This window comes from Ursus americanus, chromosome 12 (genome assembly GCF_024610735.1).
Source record: "Ursus americanus isolate L20-20 chromosome 12, mUrsAme1.1.p, whole genome shotgun sequence".
NCBI lineage: Eukaryota > Metazoa > Chordata > Mammalia > Carnivora > Ursidae > Ursus > Ursus americanus.
Window position 1 is genome coordinate 4,346,617 of NC_142138.1, and position 17,235 is coordinate 4,363,851.

The window sequence follows — 17,235 nt, forward strand, 5'->3', positions numbered from 1 at the left end:
CTCATCTCCTTTTATGTACATACTTTAATGTACACTTAAGATATTTTAAAACATAAATGCAGAATTAATTTGCTCTTATTGCCAAACTGATCAGGTCTGACTGACAGCAAACTTCCATTTAAATCACTCAGCAGGCATAGACAGTGCTACTTTCACATTTTACTTTGTTGTCAATTTATTGCCCACTGGGAATGCCACGGAACTGATATGGGCCTTCTTACCAAATTCTACCAATCAGTAGTATAGAACCTATTCAAAAGGCACTCTTAAAAAAAAGAAAGCAAATTCCACTTTACCCCACACTACTTCTTGTTTGCTACAATGTCTTTTTCACCAAAGCGTGTAAGAAACCATAACTAATAAAGAAACCCAAATAAACTTTACTATATGCTTAGCTGGCTCTGGTCACAATGTAAAACATACTTTAATAAACATTCATATATATAAATTATCATTACAGTGGGTTAATTTACTTAGGTGGAATAAAATACAAAAAGAAACTCCCAGGAATACAGTTAAACTTTTTTGTTGTTGCTGGTTTGATCGAGGCTCCCAAAGCATGATGAGCAACAGAGATGTTGTTCATTATGCCCACTGGTCTTTCTTAAATGTGCTAGGTTTATTGACTAAATAATGAAAGTTATAATTTAGTGTCATACTAAGTTCTGGAACACTGGATATTTAGAACATTCTAGACAATATTCAATATGTCAGGGCAGTATACACCTTTCCACAAATAAAGTTTTGAAGGATACGTGCCTGGAGGTTAAGAATTCACATTAAAAAATAACATTTAAAGGATCCTAGAACGTTTGCTAGACTTAGAAGAGGAGCTGACGCCTAAATCTGACTCTTATTCAGTTGGCTTCATTAATATAATAAAATGGCCATCACAGAAGTGACTGGCTAATGCACTACTTAAAAATAACTAGAGCGTCATTGTTCAATATGGTAGCCACTAGCTATATGTAGTTGTTCAGCACTCAGAAAGTGGGTAATTTATACTGAGACTATGGTTCAAACAAGTACAGAATACACAAAGGATCCTGAAGATCTAGTACCAAAAATAATGCAAATGATCTCATTAATAATTGAGATATCAATTACATATTAAAATGATAATAACTTGGATTTGTTTTGTTAAATAAAATACAGTAAACTTTCTTAAAGGTGCACTAAAAACTCTACTTTAGGTTGAGAAGCCAAAAGGCATATAATTCAATACACAATGGCAAAGTTTTACTGTATATACAGGTGACAGCTTAAATACTCCCAATTGCATATTTACAACATCACAATTATATAAAAGGAAAAAAATCAAGAGAAAAAACATCTTATGATAGTTGGAGAAAGACAATTCAACATGCAAGACCACATTTTTACATAATTTGAATATTGAATTTTGAATGTTGAACCTTATAAAACAAAGGAAATTAAGAATTTTTTTCAAGTTTCAAAGGCATGAAGATGAAAAACATGAAGATTTGCTGAAAGTTACACAGGAATTTTGGTCATTATCTTCATACTAATCAACTTTTTCCCTGTAAAAACAATAAAAAATCTAAACTTAGGGACTTCCTTTTTAGTAATTCCTTCAATTTTCTCATTATTAACAGGGTCTTCTATTTATGGCATTATTTGTTAGGCTTTAACCACACATTTAAACATTCATACTTACAAAGTCTTCTTCTTCAAATTGTAATTTTTCCACCTTGTCTTCTTTCTTTTCTTCCCTAATCTCCGTAGGTGGCTTTTCTTGAAAGGCACAGCCTTTCCGGGAGTGAAAGCTGCCATTCCAGTGGCGGTGGTTCCCTGTGCCACCCCCACTACGCTGACTCATGCCATCGTGACCTCGGGAAGAGCCATGCCAACCAGACAGGTTCCCTGTGATGCCAGCATATGCTCCCTTAGAGACACCAGAGTCCACAGAATCGTGGCGGAACAGGGAGGGCTGGTGCCAGGAATCTGGAATAGTAAGGACAAGCAACACATGAGATTTCTGCTTCCTTATCTGATTCACAGTACTACCACCAAAAGCCCTTCAGGGGACCTTTTAAAATAAAAGATTAAGTCCAAAAAATTATTTTTCTTTTCATATAATTTCTATATGAGATCTTCGACTCAATAAGTGACACATGAGAACACAAAAATGTCAGAAAGCCAATGTAACTGAATAATGACAACTGGAAGATCTAACTGAAAACGAGTTTAAAAAACAGCATATCAAGATTATGGACATGCACCCCCAATGTGGGCTTGTCCTGAGTAACTTAAATATAGTCATGGAATTTGGGCATGGCTCACCTCCTGTAGTTCGTAGAGGTCCATTGTTAAAAAAGCCATCAGACGAATTATGTCGACGACGGCTTACTCCAAATCTACGGTCTCCTCGGGGCAGGTGCTCTCCGTGTTTTTCGAAGGTGGCTGTAGGTGACTAAGATGATCAAGTAGAGAGAACCAAACAGATTAAGAAGATACCAATCTCAGTATCTTAGGTTTTGCATCAGCCTTTTAGAAAACAAGTAATAAAGGTGGAAGAAACCCCTATTATGAGCATATGGTCCATAAGAAGGGTATTACAGGACTCTAAGTTAAAGAAGTCCTAGGTTACGTATTCAGACAAGACTGGGCACGTTCAGGGTGATATGGTTGTATACCTAGATTACATATTCACTCATCAACTCATTTTCTGTGTCCCAGGAGAGAAAAGGCAGCTACTTCAATTATTTGCATGAGAGAGGGTGAAAAAAACCCCGCTGATATCCATTAAGCCCTCAACCTTTACACTTGAAGATATTAACTTTGTGATAGGAAAGGAAAAGCAAGATGCTTGCTTAAAAAAAATTCTACACAGCTTTATTATTTCTGTAAATTATTCTAGAATTGGGGAGAAAGAAATGATTTAAATACCACACCACCTTGGCCATTAACAACTACACGGTTTTTACAGTTTTATAAAACACTTATTTCTAAACATTACTTAATATTCATAACAGTACTATAATTTGGCATTAGTCTCATTTTACTCATTTACACATGAGGAAGGAGGTCAGGGAGAATAAGTCTTTAAGGTTATACAATGAAAAAGAGGGGCGCCTGGGTGACACAGCGGTTAAGCAGTCTGAGAAAGCAGTCTGAGAAACACGGTTATAGATAAACTTTTATTTTCCTACCTACTCCAAATAATTTTATTCCAGAACATTCTTTCTTTAAAATTCAACTTTATGGGGCGCCTGGGTGGCACAGCGGTTAAGCATCTGCCTTCGGCTCAGGGCGTGATCCCAGCATTATGGGATCGAGCCCCACATCAGGCTCCTCCGCTATGAGCCTGCTTCTTCCTCTCCCACTCCCCCTGCTTGTGTTCCCTCTCTCGCTGGCTGTCTCTATCTCTGTCAAATAAATAAATAAAATCTTAAAAAAAAAATTCAACTTTATTATTACTTTTTAGAACATTCTTTAATTTCAAATGAGAGACCAAAGTCTAAAAAGCTGTGAAAAATATGGATATATGTGACAAAGGCATAGAGTAAATCTACAGGTTGGGGCACAGACATCTTTACATCTATTTTCTTAGTTTTATAGTTTCTAGCTCTTTAATTTAGGTTATGATCCACTTCAGGTTTATTTGTGTGTGATATGAAGCAAAGGCTGAAGTCAAGGTTCTCACTATACACACACACACACACACACACACACATCCAGTTCTAGAACCATGTGCTAAAAAGACTATCACTTCCACATTAAATTACCTTGGCACTTTAGTCAAAAATGACTATGTATAGGACTATTTTTGACTTCTCTACTCTATTCCACTGCTTTATGTCTATCCTTATCCCAATACTGCACAACTTGGTTTACTGCAGCTTTACTGCAAATAATGAAATCTCATTTTCCAATTCTTTTTACTTACTTCACCATGCTAGATTATTCTTCACAGATAAGATCTACATACTTTTAAATGCTTTCCTGGATCCCACACCTAATCCCTCAGGCCCACCATCCCCAAGCTTTGGGTCAGATTATGTCAATTATGAGATATTGGGAGTTTCTAAAGGGCAATTCAAAATGAAGTTTAGAGTAAAAGGTTGTGGGTTTAGACACATCAGAAACACCTGCCCCAAAATTCACATTTAAAAATAGGGAAAGGGTGCTTGAGGGGCTGGGTCAGTTGGATGTCTGACTCCTGATCCTGGCTTGGGTGGTGATCTCAGGGTCGTGAGATAAGAGCCCTGTGCTTGAGATTCTCGCTTTCCCTCTCCCTTTGCCCCCTGCCCCGCTCTCAAGCACAGGCACTCTCTCTGAAATAAATAAATAAATGATTAAAATCTTAAAAGCAAAACAAAACATAATGAAACAAAAAACAGGCGAGAGCGCCTGGGTGGCTCAGTCGGTTAAGTGTCCAACTCTTGATTTTGGCTTGGGTCGTGATCTCAAGGTTCTGGGATTGAGCCCTGTGTGGGGCTCCACGCTCAGTGTGGGGTCTGCTTGGGATTCTCTCTCCCTCTCCATCTGCCCCTCCCCTCACTTGTCTTCTCTAAAATAAATAAATAAAATATTAAAAAAAAATAGGGAAGATAGGCCCCCCTTTTTTTGAGATTACATATCAACTGTGTCCCTCCTCTGTAGGTTGGCAAAATGGGAAGCATTTTTAAGTTTATTAGCTTCCCAAAGGTTTCCTTCATCAATAACTGAGGACATTCTTTTTATTTTATTTTATTTATTTATTTGAGAGAGAGAGAGAGAACATAAGTAAGGGGAGGGGCAGAGGGAGAAGCAGGCTCCCCACTGAATAGGGAGCCAGATGTGGGACTTGATCCCAGGACCCTGGGATCACAACCCAAGCTGAAGGCAGATGCTTAACCGACTGAGCCACCCAGGTGCCCCAATACTTGAGGCCATTCTTCTGTGTATTATGACTAGGGCTACTTCACTCTATATGAACTGGTTGTTTCCACTTGTCTTTGTTCTTAATGCAACACACATTTCCCCCTAAAATCATTAAGTAGATTATTACCCCTAAAACAGAATTTCTAGGATTTAATCTGAGATTCATGTAGTAGTCAATCAATGTCTCTCCCTTTTTGTCCTCCTCATCTACTACTATAGACAAATGTGCATTCACCCCAAAGGTCCGTTTCCCCCAAAAAACCATTTCCTCTTTACCTCTGCCCCTCTGTACCTAAATAATAGGTTAGCAGATACGTTTTAGTTCCAAAGTGTAGTGGAGTTAATCCAGGAAATCTTTTTTTTTTAATAAAAATTTATTTGAGAGAGAGAGAGAGAGAGAGAAAGCATGAGTGGGGTGGGGAGAGTGAGCGGGAAGAGGCAGAGGGAGTAGCAGACTTCCCGCTGAGCAGGGAGTGCTACACAGGGCTCGATCCCAGGACCCCATGACCTGAGCCAAAGGCAAACACTTAACCGACTGAGCCACCCAGGAGCCCCTAATCCAGGAAATCTTAAGTGTGCCGCATGAGAAAAGCTTGGCATATAATGAAAAAAGGGGAGGGGGAGACACTTGACAACGGCAGGGCCCACAATGACTTAGACTGCCTAATTATTTATATCCTATTAAAAGAAATGTAGTAAGTCTATGAAAACATACTTTAAACCCTCAGGCAAGGCTGAATACACAAAAACACCTAGACTGTAAAACAGAGGTCATCAATAAGGTGAGGATAAAAAGAACCGGTATTTGGAAGGTTACTACAGGAATGAAGAAAAGCACCTTAGCTGACTGTGGTGTTGAGAAATTTAGCCAAGCAGGAACAAAGTCATGCTGCGCCATTTAGGTCCAGTGTCTCTTTTCAGCAAGGTGAGGCATCCAACCTCATGGCCAGGATCTGAAAATGAGAAAATTCAAATCATTTACACTTGCAAAACCTGATATAGTGTACAAAAGAGTCTGTGATTACTCTAAGACCCCCCCTTTAGAGAAAGACCTGCCCTCTCCAAGCCTCTCTAAAACTACTTATCAGGCTCTATTCCTCAAAGACGTTCTAAACAAAAGCAATAGTCCATTAATAATGATTACGAAACACATAAACAGAAAAATCTGACAAAGACCTGGAAGGTTATATGAAAACTAATGAATTCCTGCGTTTTAACAGAACCTTAAGAATAAACAATTACTTAAAACTACTGATACTTATGAAAAGAGATTAATCTGCTTCAGGTACTCTGGTAACTTGTGGCAAAAGCAGAAAAGACCTTCCTAGAGAAGGAAGATATAATCTCTCAAGAGTTTTCTATAAGTTCACATTAATTTCCTCAAATACCCACTAGCATCAGTTTTCCTAAGAGATCCACTGGTGTCTCCACACCACCCCACTAAAGTTCTCCTAAATTAAATACACCAGAAAACAGTAGCTACTTTCCATGATACATATACATACAGTGTTCTTTCAAAGTTAAATATAGGACAATATTTACCCCAGAGTGTAACCTCTGTGGTCCTGTTTCTCGAACTCCTTGAGTCTGCCAGCTGGATTTCCCACGAGGTTCTTTTGTTAAAAGGGTGCTTAAATAGGCTGGCCAGCAGCAGGCCTTGTGATAAAGCACAAGGAAGCCAGGCTCTGTATGTATCACTCTCTCAAGTCCCCTCAATTGCTCATCTTAAACTATCTAGTTCCTGACACGTTTCCAAAAAGGGGAAGGGGGAAGGGGAAGGGGAAGGGGAACATAAAAAGTATTTGTTACATTTAAAAAATGGGGGGAAGGGGAAAGAGCTATGTCTATGTTCACCTCATTCAACTTCCTTGAGAGATGGCACTATGATGTTGCTTAAATAGATAATACATGGACATCTGCACATTGAGTGCAAACACTGTTCATAATAAGGTCATAGCTGGAAAGACAGGCGAACTCATGTGTGGGCAAATAATGCCATCAAAGCAACACATCAAAAATATCACATTAAAGAGCTATAAAAGATCTGAGCAGTCAATTCCAGTGGCAAAACATCCACATAACAAAGCCCTTAATTTACAAATCTCATTATTCCTACAGAGCTGCTAAAAAGTGTACAGATACATATTTATATCTGTTTTATTCTTCAAAATCTAAAGACATAAGAAATCTTGTTTGTTTTTCATTAGACAGGAACTTAATATATGTTTTCCTCCAAAGAACAGCAGCTTTCAAGGCAAATTTCTTGGTTATATAAAGCTTCCAAATGTATCTTCTATTTCTTTGGTCTTCACTATTTATAAATTCACAGCAAAATTAAAACAAATAGAAAGAAAGAAGTTAAGGAGTAGTCAAGGAGTAAAACAGTTCCAAAGTGAGGTTTCCTTCTCTTCAGTTTTCTCTTTCACTTGCTCTGCTGCTTCCTGAAGACTGAACTGAGCTGGAAGGTGATAAGAAGAGTCTTCTGCTTCTGTAGAGTAGTCACTTATTATTTTGTATCTATTTCCATCATTATTCAGTCATTTAAAAGGCCACAGGAATCTATCACTATAAATAAAAAAGCAAAATAACACAGTATCACAATAGGCAAAATCACTGCTACACAGAATTGCTAAAATGAGATACAAATTACCAATAATAGATGCTAGAAATCAAAATTTTAAGTCCAATTTAGACGTTAACTTAATGTGTCACCACCTATAACAACAGCATAATTGGCTATTCTTTTAAGGAGTTTCAAAGGATTTTAAACAAGTCACCTGAACAAAGTTTGTTTTATATGACCACATCTGTAATTACCTATCAAAGATAATTCAGAAATACAAATTAATTAGTCTGTTAGATTTACATTTTCTCTCATACACGTGAATAACTTACTCTAAGTAATCACAAAGCCATATAACTTGCTTATTACTACAGTCATCAATTATTTATTTATTTATTTATTTATTTATTATTATTATTTTTAAAGATTTTATTTATTTATTTGCAGAGATAGAGACAGCCAGCGAGAGAGGGAACACAAGCAGGGGGAGTGGGAGAGGAAGAAGAAGGCTCATAGCGGAGGAGCCTGATGTGGGGCTTGATCCCATAACGCTGGGACCACGCCCTGAGCCGAAGGCAGACGCTTAACCGCTGTGCCACCCAGGCGCCCCAGTCATCAATTATTTAATACCACCGCAGCTAGATCTTTATTTTTTAAAAAATATTTTATTTATTTATTTAGAGAGAGAGAGAGAGTGCAAGCATACAAGCAGCGGGAGCGGCAGGCAGAGGGAGAGGGACAAGCCCAATGTGGGACTCAATCCCAGGACCTTGGGATCATGACCTGAGCCAAAGACAGACACTTAATCAACTAAGCCACCCAGGCGCCCCAACTAGATCTTTAAAAACAAGTAATTTGTCATAGCATTCCTTCCTTTTCAGATACCTAGTTATCAACTGAAAGACTTAAGCTCTTAGGCTCTGACTTAAGATACGCTGTAAGAGATGACATGCTGTAAGAGATGACATAAATATTTCTTTGGCAAATTCCCAACATTCTTCCAGGGGCTACAAAGTTTTTTGATATAAGAGGAGGCCTGCATCTCTAGGCAATTCTGGTCTACACTGGTTAAGTCTAATTTGGAGGATATTTCTAATATAATAAATTGGCAGCCTTGCTCTACTGTTTTAAGTTCACAGGAATAACAAATAACAAATTTGGGACAGTAAATACCTCAGTGGGGAAAGGAAAGGAAAGGAATCAAAAAGAGGTCTTGGGTGACTTCAACTGCATCTGTAATGCCTTCTTTCTTTCTTTTTTCTTTTCTTCCTTTTTTTCTTTAGATTTTATTTGTCAGAGAGAGAGTGCAGGCGCACAAGCAGGAGGAGCTGCAGGCAGAGGGAGAAGCAGGCTCCCCACTGAGCAAGGAACCCAATGCGGGACTTGATCCCAGGACCTTGGGATCATGACCTGAGCGAAGGCAGATGCTTAACCAACTGAGCCACCCAGGCATCCCTATAATGCATTACTTCTTAAGGTGAGTGATGGATACTCACTTGTTATCTACACTTTCTTTTATTTTTTTATTTTTTAAAGATTTTTTATATATATTTATTCGAAAGGATAGAGACAGCCAGCGAGAGAGGGAACACAAGCAGGGGGAGTGGGAGAGGAAGAAGCAGCCTCACAGCGGAGGAGCCTGATGCGGGGCTCGATCCCACAACGCCAGGATCATGCCCTGAGCCAAAGGCAGATGCTTAACCGCTGTGCCACCCAGGCGCACCTCTACACTTTTTAAAAACGATTTACCTGTTTATTAAAAATATGATGAAAGATATGAATCGACAGCCAGACCTAAGAGATACACAGGGTGAGGTGAGAAAAGTGTGCATGGCTTCTGAGCTCTCTCCAGGTGCATCGCTCCCCCCAATCTCTACACGTTCACCATTCTCCAATGCTTTTTATATACTTATAATACTTAAAAGAGTAGTAACAGAACAAGCATATAAAAACTTAAAGATCTGAATGCAATTTATAAAGTGAATACATATACATATGCATATATATAAATATATATATATATAAATCACCCAGAGTACATATATTCCTTCAGCACATATAGAAGTCATAAAAGTAGACCTTATACTAGCTAACTCTCAATTAGAACAAAGAATAAAATATTCTATGTTCTCTAGCCATACTGTATTAAACTTAGAAAATGACTGTTTCTCTTGCAGTTCCCACTCTCCTTCTCCTTCCTAAAGAGATCCTGTCCAAAGCCATTAGGTAGGGTCAAGCAAGGTAAGATCTACAGGCAGCAGAGGCATAGAGCAGGGTCCTGCGGCTTAACCAGGATGTGAAGTGTGTCCATGCAAGGTGAAGGATAGGGAAATGTCTGCATAGCAGCAGACCAGTGCAGGATGTCAGAGCCCATTAGGAAACACAGGCGAGTGTCCTAGTAGGAGGGCAGCCCAATTCAGAGTCCAGGAGCCTGAGTAGAATGAGGAAGGCTCCTAGCAGAGGGACAAGGCCAAGCAAGTTGAGGGCTTCCACGCAGCAAGGTGCTTTGTACAGGTATTGCAACCTGGGTGTAGTAAGGAAGGAATTTGTATAAGGGAAAAAGAGGTAACTGGAGTTTAGTTACATAGTGGGTATTGATCAAAAAGTACAGGAGTCAGATTTCTTACTGTGGGAGAAAGGATGCAGTGATAAAGAAACTTTCAAAACAATTAAGCAGAACTACAAAAAACCGCTATGGATAAATCTGCAGTATAACAGGTGGAGCAGTACTTAATGGAAAATAAGCTTTAAGAATATTAAAAAAAAAGACTAAAGGGGTGGAGGGGTGGCTCAGTCGGTTAAGCTTGCTTTTTTTTTTTTTTTTAAAGATTTATTTATTTATGTGACAGAGAGACAGCCAGCGAGAGAGGGAACACAGCAGGGGAGAGGGAAAGGAAGAAGCAGGCTCCCAGCCGAGGAGCCCGATGTGGGACTTGATCCCAGAACGCCGGGATCACGCCCCGAGCCGAAGGCAGACGCCCAACGGCTGTGCCATCCAGGCGCCCCAGTAGGTTAAGCTTTCAACTGATTTTGGCTCAGGCTCTTTCTCCCTCTCTAAAAAAACAAAAAACAACCCCCCCCAAAAAAACAAACCCCAAAAAGCCAGAAAGGAGAGAAGCAAAAAAAAGTCAGAAAAAAACGGAGATAATTTTAAAAATTTATAATTAATTAAAAGATTAATAACAAACTGGTAAAACTGCTTGGGGGAAAAAGATACAAATAAAAAAGACACCATGAAAAAGGGGACATAAACACAACAGATTAAGAAATATTATGAGCGGAGCTCCTGGGTAGCGCAGTCGTTAAAGCATCTGCCTTCGGCTCAGGGCGTGATCCCAGAGTCCTGGGATCGAGCCCCACATCAGGCTCCTCTGCTGGGAGCCTGCTTCTTCCTCTTCCACTCCCCCTGCTTGTGTTCCCTCTCTCGCTGGCTGTCTCTCTGTCAAATAAATAAATAAAAATCTTAAAAAAAAATTGAAAATCTTAAACTAGATAATTTCTATTACTTGGCAAATCTGGCACTGTAGAAAACTTGAATAAACCTGAATGTGTTATTATACAGCAAAGACACCTAAATGTGAATCAGAAAACTCCCCTTTTCAAAAGGGTCCCAGGTGAAGAAGAGAAGCTGAATCTCCGCCTGTAATTTGCTGTTGGTTAGCAAAGAGGTACCTCCTTAGTGACCTGGGATGGGGCGGTTAGCACTCTGGCCCAGACTTAAAGTTTGGACCAGCCTGCACAAGAGGAACAGCTAATTCAAGTACGATCCCCCTTGATACTGGCTCAGCGGCCCAGTCTAGAGACTTTTAAAATCAGGACTGATTTCAAGACACACTCTAGGAAAGACCAGCTTTTATTATAAACAAATTAAAAGAAGTCAATTCATGAAATATTTAGGAAGAAGAAAAATAAACAGAACTTCATAACTGATGGGATATGGGGGTGGGTGTAAAGGAGAAATATAGGCTCATTTCCAGCTTGTGCAACTACGCAGATGACCATCATATCATAATTCACTAACACAGGGAGTAAAAGTTCCAGCCAGGAACCCCCAGAATTGGTGTTTTTTTTTTTTTTTTTAATGTATGCCTATACCTATAACTCCCAGTAATAAATGTATGATAACCATGTCCATGTAATAGGTTTTTATGAACAAGACATAACTGCTGCATGGTTTTTGTCTTAAGAATCTTGGTTTAGGGGCACCTGGGTGGCTCAGTCAGTTGAGCATCAGACTCTTGATTCTGGTTCAGGTCATGATCTCCAGGTCCTGGAATCAAGCCCTGTGTCAGGCTCCATGCTCAGCACAGAGTCTGCTTGTTCCTCTCCCTCTGCCCCCTCACCCCCCTGCCAATGTGCTTGCTTCTCTAAGTAAATAAAATCTTAAAAAAAAAAAAAAAAAGAATTTTGGTTTAAATCACAGAGAACATGAAATTCAAGGCAAGGAGGTGAATTACCCATCAGGTTATTAAGCTGTTAGACACAAAGGAAAATACCTCAATTTTAAACATGAACAGGTCCTTTTCAACCCCACTAGGCACATTTCAGTCTCCCAAATGACACTTATATACCATCTTTTCAGTCAATTCTCAATTCCAAATATCTCTAGCAGTCCCAGTTGAGGCAATCATTGCAGAGGAAATATTAATTGGCAATGCTTTGATACTGGTGTGAAAGTTCTAAAGCTGCAGTATATCCTATAACTACATATCCGCTATCCTGAATATACACTGACACGTAGGATGTAAAGTTATGTAAGTGTGGTCTATGCGTGTGCAGAATATGTGGTGGGGAGGAGACAGATGACAAATGGGAATGTTTAGTAAAAGGGAACAATTAAAGAAGATGGAAGAGGACAAAAAAGAAATTCCTGTTCTGGAAGCAAAAGACTAAAGAAAAACATTACAAAATGCCAATAATGGTTTTATTAGGATGGTGGAACTATGGGCATTTTATCTTCTATTAGTCAATGTTTCTGTAATGAAATTACTTTGCTCTTCAACTTTTTGGAAAATTTTATTCTTTGGTGAGGCCTTTTGGAGCTGTGGCTATCTTTCTAGAGTGACTAATTGAAGGGGCTTCTGATAAACTACTGAGAAATATGGAAAGGAAAAATGCATCACTTAAAAATTCCTTAGAACTTTAAAAAACATTGCACAAGACTAAACTGGAGGGGAGATCAAGATTTTTAAAACATATATTATATATAAAATATACATTTATATATTAACATTTTATTTAAAAATAAAAATATATTTTAAAGTAGGCTCCACACCCAGCATGGAGCCCAACACAGGGCTTGAACTCACAATCCTGAGATCAAGACCTGAGCTGACGGCGCCTGGGTGGCTCAGTTGGTTAAGCGTCTACCTTCGGCTCAGGTAGTGATCCCAGGGTCCTCGGATCCAGTCCCACGTCAAGCTCCCTGCTTGCTCTCTCACTCGAAAGTAAATAAAATTTTTTAAAAGTTAAAAAAAAAAAAAAAAGAGAGAAAAAGAGACCTGAGCTGAGACGGAGTCAGATGCTTAACCAACTAAGCCACCTAGGCGCCCCTAAAATATATTTTAAAGATTTCATTTGAGAGAGAGAGAGCGCACATGCATGTGCACACGCGCCCAGGAGTGGGGGGGAGGAGCAGAGGGAGAAACAGACTCCCCACCAAGCAGGGAGCCCCATGTGGGGCTCAATCCCAGGACCCTGAGATCATGACCTGAGCTGAAGGCAGATGCTTAACTGACCGAGCCACCCAGGCACCCCTAAAATATGTGATTTTAATATGATGTACCAAGTATGTGTTCTGAAACTCAGAAAGGTCTGTTCTGGAGACAGAATTTTGAGAACTGTCAGTATCTGGTAGACGATGTTTAATGTCAGAAGAGATGAGATCCAGGGAGGCTACAAACACATGAGTTTCCAAGTCCTGTCTATTCCATCCCTTAGTTTCCTTTCTATTTGGCACTCCAAGTTCCAATTACCAATAAGAAAATTGGTTTCATAGGCACTACTAGTCTCTTCCACCCTCTGCCTCAGCCTCTACTCTTGGCTGCTAGATCTCTCTTCCTAAATCCAGGTTCAAATTATATCACAGCCCTGGCTCAGAAATTTTGTCTTCCTACCAACTACAGAAAAGGATTTAAGGTCCTCAGTCTGAGAGTCAAGAAATAAAGGTTTCCCTTGGGGCGCCTGGGTGGCACAGCAGTTAAGCGTCTGCCTTCGGCTCAGGGCGTGGTCCCAGCGTTATGGGATCAAGCCCCACATCAGGCTCCTCCGCTATGAGCCTGCTTCTTCCTCTCCCACTCCCCCTGCTTGTGTTCCCCTCTCTCGCTGGCTGTCTCTATCTCTGCCAAATAAATAAATGAAATCTTTAAAAAAATAAATAAATAAAGGTTTCCCAAGGAGTAATTGCTCTTCTGAAATCTCTAAAGCACTTTATGCCTTCTAGTGCACTTAACGTTTGTTCCTTCCAGAATAGTTATAAATATTGATCTTAACTCCCAAGCAGGCCAAAAACCTATTGGCTACTAGAATCCTGCCTTGCCCTTCTTTGAAACTCATCTACTATGGTACCCAGCAAGTGGTAAGGATTCAAAGGTTTAATGAATTAATTTTTACAAATCACAATAAAGCAAGGATGCAGAAAATCGGGATACTCATCGCTACTGGTAGAAATATAAAATGGTGTAACTGTTTAAAACAATTGGCAGTTCTTCAAAAGTTAAACATGGGAGTTACCATATGACCTAACATTTCCACTCCTCACTATATATCCAAGAGAAATGAAAACATACGTTCTACACAACAACTTACAAGTGAATGTTCACAGCAGCATTATTCATAATAGCCACAAAGCAGAAACAACCCAAATATCCAAACAGATGATGAATAGAGGGGAAAAAAAGTAGTATATCCATATAATAGGATATTATCCAGCTATAAAAAGAAATGAAGTACTGATACATGTTACCACAGGGATGAACCTTGAAAACATTATGCTAAGTGAAAGAAAGCAAATACACAAAATGACACATATTATAGGATTCCATTTGTATGAAATACACAATTCACAGAGACAGAAAACAGATCAGTGGTTACCAGGGGCTGGGGAGAGAAAGTGTGACTGCTTAATGCATATGAGGTTTATGTTTGGGATTATGAAAAAGTTCTGCAACTGGACAGTAGTGATGGCTGCAAAACATTGTGAATGTATTTAATGCCACCAAACTGTATACTTTAAAATGGTTAAAGTAGTAAATCTTAAGTATATTTTGCCACAATTTAAAAAGTATAATAAAGCAGTTTAAGTCAACAGAAACAGTCAATATTTTTTTTAAAAGATTTTATTTATTTATTCGACAGAGATAGAGACAGCCAGCGAGAGAGGGAACACAAACAGGGGGAGTGGGAGAGGAAGAAGCAGGCTCATAGCGGAGGAGCCTGATGTGGGGCTCGATCCCAGAACGCCGGGATCACGCCCTGAGCCGAAGGCAGACGCTTAACCGCTGTGCCACCCAGGCGCCCCAGAAATAGTCAATATTAAATATAAACAATGCTCCACCTCATCCATTTTTATTTAGGTTTTAGTAAGTGCTTTTGCTCTCTCCCTGCACCTGTACACCAGAATTATCTTATCTGAATACTTGATCCAAGCGCTCATTCATTAACATTTGTTTAATATTTTACCTTTTCCAAACCTATGACTTATTAGGCACTTCGTACATGCCTGGCAATCTACAAAGTACTTCACAACATGATCTAATTTTATCCTTTATAATTAAGCTTGTAATGCAAGGAGAGAATGTCCCTGCCAAGGACCTTCCCTTAATCTCTTCTACCTTAGGCTCCCTTTACCACTCTGCATTCTTGATTTCAATCCATCATTTTCTTCAGAGTCACCATCTACTACTCCTGGTAACTTCTTCTATCTACACTGGTTTCACTAGAATTAACAAAAAAGCCACACCCATTTCTCCCTCAAATTTCAACAAAACCCCTTCCTAGAGTCTTTATTTCCCTCTAGGTATTTCTGTTCACTTCCCTTCAGTCTTAATAAACTCTATAAAGAGCAGCATATCCTTAGCATCTTCATTTTCTCACTCCCCCATTTATTCCTCAGTCCATAGCAAATTACTTTCCTCTCACAACTCCAAGGAACACAGATATATCCTAATTCCAAAATTTGATGGGTAGCTCCCAGTTTACCTCTAAAATGAAAGTTGTGCTATTTCACATGTTGCTTTGAAAATAAACCAAATACAAAAAAAAAAAATAGAAACACACCACATTTTAATTGATTCTTAATCAAAGGATGGATGAAACTAAATACAAAGCCACATGAATCATTTAGTACTATTCTGGGAGAATTCTTAAAACACTGATCTATAGAACTCCTAAACACACTTTATCCTTTCCTCCTTCCTCCCACTGACACCAGGTTAGCCACCCATTCCAGAGGTTAACAACAAGGAAAAAATGAGACAGGGGCTCCTGGCCGGGTCAATTAGTAGGGCATGCGACTCTTGATCTTGGGGTTTTGAGTTCAAGCCCCACATTGGGTGAAGAGCTCAACAAACAAACAGACAAACAAACAAACAACTGAGGCAGGCTCTCAAATGTTAAGGGACCTATCCGAGGTAACACATCTAATAATCAGTTAGGTCAGGCCTAGAACCAAGTCTTCTAACTTCACTGCCTTCTGAATTACACTGTGGTTCTTATTACCCAGTCATAAATAATGATTCCTAAAATTAGAAAAATAGAACAAACTCCTTAAAGTCTTATGGAACAAGTGTACTAAATAGGGATGTTAATTAATTTAAATAGGGTTTTTTTTTTTTTTTTTTTTGGTCTTTCTTTTTGTACCCCTCTCATTATTTCTGTTAGCCAAATCTGGCTTCCAGGCAAAACTCAAAGACTTGAAAAATAATACCTTTTGTGATAAGAAAAAAACACATACTGAGATGTGGCTGGTAAGCACATGGCTCCTCATCTTAATAAAACTTCATTCTCACATCCTTAGCCATGAGAATACCTAAAAGAACAGGACCCGTAAATCCAACTCCATTATAGGGAAAATAATTCAAAATATGTACTACTGAGCCATGAAGCTCCAAGGACCTGCCATATCAACACCTAGCTGAGAAAAAGAAAGCAAAGAAGCTGCAAGAGGTTCTTTCTGCAAAAGATTAAGCGCATGCCAAATGACCAGCTAAAAGGGGTAAGTGGACCTGAAGAGTTTGAAAGGAACTTCCCTACCTCCCACTTCCATGCTCACTTCTTTAAAACTGATCTGAGCCTAGGTAGTTGTTGGTTGAGTGTCCGACTCTTGGTTTCAGCTCGGGTCATGGTCTCAGGGTCATGGGATGGGGCCCCACATCTGGCTCCGTACTTGGCAGGGAGTCTGCTGGAGAACACCCCCATCCCCCACCACCATTAGCATGCAAGTTCACTCTCTTTAAAAATAAATAAATAAATCTTTAAAAAAATAAAACTGATCTGAGAAGGCACATCTAGTCAAGGCACCATGTTGGTTCTTTTTTCCTATCTTCCTGTTTCAAAAGTGTCCTTCCCCTTCTTACCCACCTTACTGTGATGTACTACCTTAAGTGTATTAAAAAGAAAAATAAAAAGTCTTTTGATTCATGTTGGAGTATTTTAACTGTCAAGTGTTATGACAAGAATTTCTGTTTAATGATCTCATCTCTTGGGCCCCTTACTAATATCAAAGAACACCTTGCTTCTGAGAGCAAATATGACAAGCACAGAGAATGTGGATAAGGTTTAGAGCA

At 39.2% G+C, this 17,235-nt stretch overlaps 1 protein-coding gene across 3 annotated transcripts in view; it reads right to left on the reverse strand.

Moving 5' to 3' along the window:
* GPBP1L1 (GC-rich promoter binding protein 1 like 1) overlaps positions 1-17,235 on the reverse strand; it is a 61,492-nt gene that overhangs the window by 25,372 nt on the left and 18,885 nt on the right. For all 3 annotated transcript variants that reach the window (XM_087865851.1, XM_045799672.2, XM_045799671.2), the window contains exons 2-5: positions 6,430-7,452; positions 5,726-5,840; positions 2,305-2,434; positions 1,679-1,965 (exon numbers count right to left, since the gene is read on the reverse strand). In XM_087865851.1, the coding sequence (XP_087721977.1) occupies positions 1,679-1,965; positions 2,305-2,434; positions 5,726-5,785 (477 nt within the window). In that variant the 5' untranslated portion in view covers positions 5,786-5,840; positions 6,430-7,452. The remainder of the gene's footprint in view (positions 1-1,678; positions 1,966-2,304; positions 2,435-5,725; positions 5,841-6,429; positions 7,453-17,235) is intronic.